Here is an 11,082-nt window from a genome sequence, read left to right as displayed (position 1 = left end):
GAGCAGTGTGGGGTAAAGGGTTTTGCTCAGAAACCCAGAGTGGAGGCTGTGGGGATCCACCAGGTACTTGCAACATTCTCAGAGCACAAGCACACTGCTCTGACCACTATGCCAGCACTCCCCCGCTTGTCTAATCCAGTTATGCTAGCTTGGGTTGCGGGTGCTGGGGCTGGGCCTGCCGGTTCAACTGCTAACAGAGGCGGGCGGACAATATCCTCAGTCCTGCTGCTCTCTGTTGTCATGGTGGCAGTACTAGTGTTTTCCTTTACCAGTGGTATATTATCTTTACTAGTGCCATATTTTCTCCTTGTTTCTTCCATTTGACTATGTAAATATATTAGTCTACTACTGCGAGAGGGATACCACTTCCAGTGGCCATGTCCTATACCGGGACGGCCAGAGAGTATGGCTATCTACAAAAGACCAGTCCCTTACAATAGATGGTAAGAAGCTGGCACTTCTTTTATCAGGCCGTTTCTCATCAGTAAGGTGGTGAGCCCTGTGGCCATCTGCCTCCAGCTCCAGCTATGAAAATACACCCTACATTTCATGTGTCCTGGGTCAAGGCTGTTGTGACCTCTAAGTTTGTGGTGATGATTCTGGTTGTGGTGATTAAGTAATTTACGTTCAGTGCAAGAATCCTCTCTGAAACAGGATAATTAGCAAAGAGCAAAATCCGAGAGACACTAACATTGCATGAAATGACATGACATAAAGGTTTTCATTTATAATCTGACAAATAAAAAAATAATAAGGGATACTGTATGAGGATCCCACTGCTGTCAGGAAATGCAAAACATTAAGCATTATAACACTTTGTGTTTTGCTACAGAACGAAAAACAAAACTACATCTTATTAAACCAGAAGGGAGAAAATAAAACTTCATTGTTTCAACATAGACCCCTCTAAACATCCCTCATTCTCTCTCTCTCTCTCTCTCTCTCTCTGATTAAATATTATCACCATGAGAAAAGCTGTGAGCAGAAAGTTAAAGGAGAAGCGGTGGAGCCGCAGCTCAGCTCAACGGAAAGGAGCCTGCACCTGTACCAGACAAGCCGTGGAAAAATCCTGACAATATATTGATGATAGAGATCTGTTTGCTCGGATATGTATTTTTTCTTCGTATGTATGGGTAAATTTGGATTTAATTTCCCTATTTTCAAAGTAAGTCAAATCTTATTTGTTTATATATTTGTGCGCAATAAATGCATCTTCTTAATTCTTAAGACGTAGCCTATAAAGCCTCCTGATATCACAGAAACGGAATAACTTTAATAAAGGTGTCATATTTATACTGAAAAGCTCCTCTTACAGGATTTATATGTGTTATTAAAACAAACAAACAAGCAGATGTGTCGTGCGTAATAATATTGACGTCGCCCGATGCGCGCCGCAGCTCGGCTCGCTGCTCAAACCAGATTTGAAACCAAATGCATTTCCAAACTAGCTTTATTAAAGCTTTTCCAAATGCATAAAACATATATGTGACGTTTAATTCCCATTTAAACTTAATCTGAGTGAGAACAGACTTACAGACTCAACCTCTTTTTATTGACTTTACTCAAAAAAAAAAAGCAACACTTCACTTTTTCAGCATGTTTTGTGGTATTATTTTTTCGGGCGTGTTGTTTTGTTCTTAAATATAAACAATACATTTGATTTTTTTTTTTTTATTTATGGGATTTTTTTGTTTGTTTAATCAAGGGATCACCTCCGCATGCAGGCTGTAACTATGGACCATCTGGACGCGCACTGGTTTCTACTCCCTCCAGAACCCAACTCATCTGGAGCAACTGGCTCATCCTCCTTCTTTTCGTTCCCTCGCGTTCTCAACATCTCCTCTAACATGTCTACGCAGAGTGTTCCCTTTCAGGGCAGCAGCACTGTGCTGACTGCTATTATCTCATTTACTGTCTTCATAGTGGGTCTTTCCGGGAACACGCTGGCCATTTACGTAGTGCTGCGCTACGCCAAGATGAAGACTGTCACCAACATCTACATCCTGAACTTGGCAGTGGCCGATGAGCTTTACATCGTCGGGCTGCCTTTCCTCACCACTCAAAATGTGCTCTCCTACTGGCCCTTTGGCTCCTTCCTCTGTCGTGTAGTAATGACCGCAGACTCCATGAATCAGTTCACATCCATATTCTGCCTAACAGTCATGTCCATGGATCGTTACCTGGCCGTGGTCCATCCGATCCGTAGCACCAAATGGAGACACCCTCGGGTGGCCAAGGTGGTGAGCGCTGCGGTGTGGATCGTGTCCTTCATCGTGGTTCTGCCGGTAGTCATCTTCTCTGATGTGCAGGTAAATCCTTAGATCACATTTTCATTATTCTTTCCCTAGTTAAGCTTAATTCTTCAATGTATCTACATAAAGTATTTAATAAGGAGGGCAAAAGGTGTAGCAATTCAGAAGATGAAATAATTTGTTTTTATTTGTCATGTATTTCAAAATTGAAATATAAATAAATTTTCAAGTATCAAATTAAGCAAGTTTATGAATGAGAAATAAATGACATTTACAAAAAGTATTTTATTATCAGGAATTGGTCAGTGTAACTTACATATTAAAGTCAGTGGGTTTATTATATATTTTACTTTAAAGCTGCCTTAAAACAGGAGTCACAATATTTTAGTTTTGTCTATAAATAAAATGGAGAAAGATATACATTTTCTATTTATATAAAAAAACGGTTTTGTATGTATGTGTTGGCTGGAAAGATGAGGTGACACAATGGTTAATGGTGTAACTATCTGTAAGCAGAGACAGCAGTTAGGGGCCCCCTAAGCAATTTTGGACTAGGACGTCTCTTTGCTAGCCTGACGTAGTCCTACTCAATTCTAGTCAGAATATGAGTCTGATACTGCTCCATAAAGCTGTGATTATGGGGCGCGTTTCGAACGAACCAGGAAAAAAAGTGCCTCTGCACTCAATTGGATAGACCTACAACCAATAAGAGCTATGGAGTGCGTGACGTATGTTAAGCGACGCATAGTTGTTGTCAACAAAAATCATAGCATGCAGTTGCACGCCTAGAATAAGAAGATGAGCATTGATCGGAATGGCACCCAGGCTATCTCTTTGCAGATGTAATGGGCGAAAAATTCCTCTTAAAGGTACACTATGCAACCGGTGTTGATTTTCCATCGAGGCTCCCCCCAGAGGGCGAAAGTAAAAGTGCACTGTCGTAAATATGCACAGCTGTTCTCCTGGTTTCTCCGTCAAGCCAGGCGCGGTTGTTTTGAGCTTAGCAGACAGGCGAACGCAACGAATGCACACACTGGACGCAGCTGGCGCGACAGAAGCAGCGAGTTTACATGCAAAGTCAATGGTTGACGCGCGTCAAGGCGCAGCAAAAGGTCCCGCGGCGCGTTTTGAGCAGCAGGCGCAGCGCGTTTGAGCAGCTGAAGCAGCGCGTCGAGCGCGTTTAATCATCTGACGCAGGGAGAGAGACACAGCGCTGATGATCACTCCTCTTAAACAGTTTATTGACACATAAATTAACTTAAAATGCAGAAATCTGCCGGCAGAATATGTTGGCTTTTATTATCCTGCTGCCTGCAGTTTGGATTATTTAGATTAAAAACACCTACCAGCTGCCCCGGTGAACCGCGAGGAGGTGACCCGGCCAGAGGCTGCTGATGAAGGGATTCCGACTGTCGGCGCACCGCTGGTATGTGGGGGTCTGAGCGGCTCCGACAGAAATAATATTGAAGGCAGGATGATAATCTGAATGAACTGACTGCACTGATGAAGTTTTCAGGTGTATTTTCTCACTTAAACACATATTAAAACTACTTTATTCCCACTGATCACAGCAAATATAGCTGCAAGGCAGAGAAAGGATAGTGAAGCTCCGCCCAACGCGCGTCAGACACACTTTTGCACCGCGCAGCCAGAGCAGCAAAGCTGCTTCAGCCGCGCGTCAGAACTAACTGGTACAAGCAGCAAAAAGGAAGCAGCAGACGCGATTTTGCTGCGTCCGATGTGAACGTAGCATAACTGCACAAAGATCGCCACTGTGCTAGCAATGAGCATGCTTTTAACTGGGGGCATGTAGCAGTTCTCGCCGTAAAGCAAGACTGACTCTCGTGAGACTTCTGAGCCTGTGGGTGCGGGTCGGTGCTCCTGCAATTGCAAGTGCGGTATTTCCCCCACAGACCACCATGGCGGCCGAGAATACCTTTGTTCAACCTGAAATGACTCATTTTATCATCCAAAATGTTATGGAACACATTAATTAACTGAAAAATGTTGCATCGTGTGCCTTTAAACCCACCCGATACTACATGAGCTGACTGGACCTTATTTATACCCCAACACATGGTAAATTTCAGCATGATGCTGAGCCGTTTAAACACGACACCAATAGCAAAGCAGACAGTAGTACTTTAAATTACTATGTTTATAACTGTATAGTTCATTAGACGGCTGGTAAACTCATATAATATGTTTCAAACTTCAATAAAGATCTTAAAATAACAATGTATTGGAGTATTTTAATTTTTACACTAGGACTTGGAATTATGGGTAATCCAGAGCGTAGAATAAAACAATAACTGTTACGTACAATATGTTAGCAACGATAGATACCAAAATGAGGTATTTAAGCAGATTCCAGAAAAGAAAAAGCAAAGAAGAGCTCCTGGAAGAACAGAAAAAACTTTCCAAAATAAACCCTCTTTCAAAGAACCAAAGAGGGAGAGGTAGACGTTGCTGCTACAGTGAGTAAAGATTGCGACCAGGAGGTGAATGGAGAGAGCATGCGTGAGGAGGGGAGCTGTGAAACTGAAGGTAGCCCCATAAGACTAATTTTACAGCAGAATATACTAAAGCAGGCATCCCCAACCTCAGTCCTCGAGGCCCGCTGTCCTGCAGGTTTTAGAGGTTTCCCTGCTTTAGCACAGCTGATAATGATTGCAGTAAACCAAAAGCCTGTTAATCAGCTTTCAATTAAAATCAGCTGTGCTGGAGCAAGAAAACCTCTAAAACCTGCAGGACAGCGGGCCTCGAGGACTGAGGTTGGGGATGCCTTTACTATAGTATATCCATGTCTAGTGAAGGTGAAGAACGATGAAATAATGAAGTGTGTATGTATGGGGCACAGTCTTAGTAGGTCACCCACAATACAGCCATACATTGCACATCCAAATTTTGAGTGGGAGATTTTAGTAGATTAGCATTAGTTTAGCATTTAAGATCAACTCTATAAACAAAGGGAACAGATAGAGAGAAATTGCATAAAACCTAGGTAAGAAGAACACAAACATAATACACTTTAATATGTTAAAAACTGACAAAGTAATTTAAAATAAAACGGTCACACAGATCAGTGAAGTTATAACCAGACATCATTTTAAAGCACAACTGAAAGGAAGAATTCTTGTTTTTCTTTTACTAAAAGTAAAACAGAAAAACTCCTTGATCAATCTTGGGATAATATTTACTGTAGGTAATGTTTAGGCTTATTTCCAGAACCGGTCCAAAGAGCATCAACTTTATCATAAAAAGAAGGGCTTTGGCTTAAAAGTAACATATTTGATTATATGACAACTGAAATTCTAAACAAACAGATAAGGAACACCTTGGGAACCAATCATGTAGGTACTGGTTACGGTAACTACCCATAAGTAACCCAACCGAGCCTTATTAGGAGGCTACTAGTTAGGGAAATTAATCAGGAACTAATGGCTAGTTAATCGCTACTCACTTGGGAACACATAGCCCAGCCTTATTAAACAGCACTTTCTGTGGAACACAGAGTCTTCAGCCCTATTAATCAGCATTGACTGTGGAACACAGGGCCCAACCAGTAGAATAATTAACCAGCAAATACTGGAAAATTTGGCCCTACTGGGGAGCTACTGGTTTGTTACCAAAGAAACAGAGGAGAAGTTCTCCATAAGGCGCAATAAGAAATACTGAGTAAATTAACATATCCTCCATCAGTAAGGTCACAACTCGTAATTCTCAAAAAGCTGGTTCGGTGTGTTTACTAATTTGATCAAATTCTCTTTATTAAACCATCTAATAAATGACATTGGCAATTTTTAATTCTTCTCTGACTATGGGTTACTCTTGGAGTACTACCATAGTACCACTTGAGTATCATTGGCTTGCTATTATTTTGTTAACAATTTGTAGTTGTGAGAAAGGGGCTTCTCCACCCCCAGCTCATGTCAGGACTGGCCCTCACCAATAAAGGTTAAAGAAGACGGAAACTAGGCAACTGAAAATATCTTGAAGACGGGTGCGTATTTATTTACAGTGCGGAAGTGAGCATACAAAAATATGAGAAACAAAAAAACTGAATAAACGCAAAAGAAAACCGGCCTCAATCAGGCAACACAAAATATAAACTATAACCAAGACTTTAAATACAAACTTCCTTGCACTTACTTTTCCCTTAAACACAGCCTCGCAGCAAGCGTGTGTTCAGCTCACCCTCCCTCACTAGAATGAAAAAGCCCTGCCCTTTTAAAAGGCTTACAATCTCCAACTTACATCTAATTGGCTCAGAAATCAACCAATAGGAAAATAATGTTACAAAAAGTATTAAAAACACACTTTTAAATCCCCATACAAAATATCATAATATTCCCAAACCAACAATATAAATACTAGAAATGACACAGACAATATTTACAGGTGCTGGTCATAAAATTAGAATATCATGAAAAAGTAGATTGATTTCAGTAATTCCATTTAAAAAGTGAAACTTGTATATTATATTCATACATTACATACAAACTCATATATTTCAGATGTTTATTTTGTTTAATTTTGATGATTACAAATGACAACAAATGAAAATCTCAAATTCATCATATCAGAAAATTAGAATATTGTGAAAAGGTTCAAAATTGATGGCCCCTGGTGCCACACTCTAATCAGCTAATTAACTCAAACCACCTGCAAAAGCCTTTAAATGGTCTTTCAGTCTAGTTCTATAGGCTACACAATCATGGGGAAGACTGCTGACTTGACAGTTGTCCAAAAGACGACCATCGACACCTTGCACAAGGAGGGCAAGACACAAAAGGTCATCGCTAAAGAGGCTGGCTGTTCACAGAGCTCAGTGTCCAAGCACATTAATAGAGAGGCGAAGGGAAGGAAAAGATGTGGTCGAAAAAAGTGTACAAGCAAGAGAGATAACCGCACCCTGGAGAGGATTGTGAAACAAAACCCATTCAAAAATGTGGGGGAGATTCACAAAGAGTGGACTGCAGCTGGAGTGAGTGCTTCAAGAACCACCACACACAGACGTATGAAAGACATGGGTTTCTGCTGTCGCATTCCTTGTGTCAAGCCACTCTTGAACCACAGACAGCTTCAGAAGCGTCTTGCCTGGGCTAAAGAGAAACAGGACTGGACTGCTGGTGAGTGGTCCAAAGTCATGTTCTCTGATGAAAGTAAATTTTGCATTTCCTTTGGAAATCAAGGTCCCAGAGTCTGGAGGAAAAGAAGAGAGGCACTTCATCCACGTTGCTTGAAGTCCAGAGTAAAGTTTCCACAGTCAGTGATGGTTTGGGGTGCCATGTCATCTGCTGGTGTTGGTCCATTGTGTTTTCTGAGGTCCAGGGTCAACGCAGCCACATACCAGGAAGTTTTAGAGCACTTCATGCTTCCTGCAGCTGACCAACTTTTTGGAGATGCAGATTTCATTTTCCAACAGGACTTGGCACCTGCACACAGTGCCAAAGCTACCAGTACCTGGTTGAAGGACCATGGTATCCCTGTTCTTAATTGGCCAGCAAACTCTCCTGACCTTAACCCCATAGAAAATCTATGGGGTATTGTGAAGAAGAAGATGCAATACACCAGACCCAACAATTCAGAAGAGCTAAAAGCCACTATTAGAGCAACCTGGGCTATCATAACACCTGAGCAGTGCCACAGACTGATCGACTCCATGCCACACCGCATTGCTGCAGTAATACAGGCCAAAGGAGGCCCAACTAAATACTGAGTGCTGTACATGCTCATACTTTTCATGTTCATACTTTTCAGTTGGCCAACATTTCTATAAATCCTTTGTTTTTATTGGTCTTCAGTAATATTCTAATTTTCTGATATGATGAATTTGAGATTTTCATTTGTTGTCATTTGTAAGCATCAAAATTAAACAAAATAAACATCTGAAATATATGAGTTTGTATGTAATGTATGAATATAATATACAAGTTTCACTTTTTAAATGGAATTACTGAAATCAATCTACTTTTTCATGATATTCTAATTTTATGACCAGCACCTGTACACTCATACATGTTTGCAATCCAGCAATACAATAATATCTTCCCCAAAACATTCAACTTCCGGGTGCCAAAAGCTCCACTGCCAGATCAGTGTATAAGAACTTTGGTTCCGAGAGGCTCTGGTTTCCTCCCGGACCTGATTGTTGACGCACCAGAATGTGAGTAGAGCGGAATGTTTGAATGTAACGTGGGGGTTATTGCAATGCGTGTGGATTACGGTGTCGAGACAACGGGTACCGCGCTGCTTGCTAAGATGGTGAGTAACTGAATGTTCGGACCGAATGTACATACTATTTTGCGTGTGTGTCATCTCGCGCTAGCCGCGGTAAAGAGGAAACTTGTAATGAACAAATGTTTGGCAGGCTACAGGTGCTACGTGCGCATGCGCATGTGTGTGTGTGTGAATGAGAGTGTCTGTGAGTGTCGGCGAGTTCTGTGAGTGTAGGCGAGTGTAGGTAGTGGCGTTTCTGTGAAAAATGTAGTTATGATGTAATTACCATCCCTGGTCATTTTTCACATTTCCTCCCCCTTCGGTTGGCTCGCCATCCTGGCGAGACAGGAAGTCTGCTACCGGGTTTTCTGACCCCGCCCTGTATTTCACCGTGAACCTGAAGGGTTGCAAAGAGAGAAACCAACGTGTAATACGTGCATTAGAGTCTTTCATTCTCCCCAGCCATTGCAACGCTCTGTGGTCAGTCTCTAGCAAAAAGTCTCTGCCCAACAGGTAATACTTGAATGTCTCTAGTGCCCATTTCACGGCAAGGCACTCAAGCTCCACCACTGAGTACCTTGTTTCCCCGGGGAAAAGCTTCCGGCTAATGTAAGCCACCGGCCTCTGTTGCTCTGCCTCCCCCTGGAGAAGGACTGCCCCCAGCCCAACCCCAGAGGCATCCGTCTGCACAGTAAAAGTCTGCTCAAAGTCTGGACTCTGCAGCACAGGCTCACAAATCAGAGCCCCTTTCAAATCCTGGAAGGCCTGCTCCTGCACCTCCCCCCACTCCACTTTCGCCGACCCCGACTTGCGAGTCAGGTCAGTGAGGGGTGCAGCCCGGGCGGCAAAGTTCGGAATGAACCTCCGATACCACCCGGCAAGGCCCAGGAAAGAGCGGACGTCCTTCTTGGTCCGTGGTCGCGGGCAGTCTCGGACCGCCTCGACCTTGTCCTTCTGCGGCTTGATCACCCCATTGCCAATGATATGGCCCAGGTAACGAACCTCCTGCTGGGCCAGGGAACATTTCTTAGGGTGGACGGTCAAGCCAGCCTCGCTGATGCGCCGGAACACCTGGGCCAGGTGTTGGAGGTGCTCCCCCCAGGTGGCGCTCCATACCACAACGTCGTCAAGGTAAGCTGCGGCGAAGCCCCCCATGCCCTCCAGGACATGGTCCATGAGTCTTTGGAAGGTTGCCGGTGCCCCCTGCAGGCCAAAGGGCATGGTTGTGAACTGGTACAGGCTTTGAGGGGTGCGAAAGGCAGTGTATTGCTTTGCCCCCTCGGCCATCGGCACCTGCCAATAACCCCTGCAGAGGTCAAGGGTCGTGATGTACGACGCCCTCCCAAGCCCCTCGATCAAGTCGTCCAGTCTGGGCATTGGGTAGGCGTCGAATGTAGACTGAGAGTTCACTTGTCTAAAATCAATACAAAAGCGGATGCTGCCATCCTTCTTTGGGACCAGCACCACCGGACTGCTCCAACTGCTGCTGGACCGCTCAATGACCCCCAGCTGCTTCATGACATCCAGCTCCTCCTGCAGAGCGGGTAGCAACCGCTCTGGGATGCGGTACATCCTCTGCCGCACTGGATTAGTGTCTTTAAGCTGGAGGTCATGCTCCACCAAGGACGTGCGCCCAGGCTGCTCGGAAAACAGGCCAGGCGGGATGATGGCCTGCAACTCCTCTGCTTGCTGCACTGTCAGGTGGGAGACATCTGGTCAGTTGGTGCAGCAGCTGCAGGGAAGAACTGCTCCTGCGGCTCCACATCACCCTCCACGTCCTGCACCAGGAGCTGCAGGCTGGGCGTCCCCCGCTCATGCCACTTCTTTAGCAGGTTAATGTGGAAGGCCTGCTTGCCCTTTCGTCGTCCCGGCATCTCCACCTCATAGGTCACCGGCCCCAGCTGACGTGCCACGGTGTAGGGACCTTGCCAGCGGGCCAGCAACTTGTTCTCCGTCGTTGGCAACAGCAAGAGAACCTGCTACCCGGGTGCGAAGCTCCTCTGCCTCGCCCTCTGGTCGTACCAGCGTGCCTGGGTCTGCTGGGCCTTGGTCATGTTCTCCACCAAGCTGGCCATCCTCCCCATCTTCTCCTGGATCCTCAGGACATAGGAGAGCACGCTGTCTGGCTCCTGGAGTTTTGGGGTCACCCAGGTATCACGGAGTAGATCCAGTGGGCCCCGGACCTGGCGCCCATACAGCAACTCAAATGGGGAGAAACCAGTGGAAGCCTGTGGTACCTCCCTATAGGCGAAAAGGAGGTATGGCAACCACTGGTCCCAGTCTTTGCCGTTCTCTGCTACAAACTTTCGTAGCATTGACTTCAGGGTTTGGTTGTATCGTTCCACCAGCCCATCAGTCTGGGGGTGGTAGGGAGTGGTCCGTATCCCCTTAATCCCCAGCAAACTATACACTTGTCTAAGTGTCTTGGAAAGGAATGCGGTGCCTTGGTCTGTCAGTATTTCATGTGGTATGCCTACACGTGATATCAGTTGTAACAGTGCTCTTGCAACTGACCCTGCCGTTATCTTTCGAAGGGGGAATGCTTCCGGGTAACGTGTGGCATAATCACACATGACTAGAATGAACCTGTGTCCTGACCTGGTTCTTT

At 44.7% G+C, this 11,082-nt stretch overlaps 1 protein-coding gene across 1 annotated transcript in view; it reads left to right on the top strand.

The window, feature by feature from the left end:
• Positions 1–994: 994 nt before the first annotated feature.
• Positions 995–11,082, top strand: part of LOC119774361 (somatostatin-like receptor F_48D10.1) — a 21,670-nt gene continuing 11,582 nt past the window's right edge. The window contains exons 1-2 of the mRNA XM_038271836.1: positions 995–1,165; positions 1,706–2,309. Coding sequence (XP_038127764.1) covers positions 1,719–2,309 — 591 coding nt within the window. The 5' untranslated portion in view covers positions 995–1,165; positions 1,706–1,718. The remainder of the gene's footprint in view (positions 1,166–1,705; positions 2,310–11,082) is intronic.

Source organism: Cyprinodon tularosa, unplaced genomic scaffold, assembly GCF_016077235.1.
Source record: "Cyprinodon tularosa strain WSP-4 unplaced genomic scaffold, ASM1607723v1 ctg81, whole genome shotgun sequence".
Lineage (NCBI taxonomy): Eukaryota > Metazoa > Chordata > Actinopteri > Cyprinodontiformes > Cyprinodontidae > Cyprinodon > Cyprinodon tularosa.
This window is presented reverse-complemented; position numbering and strand designations above follow the sequence as displayed.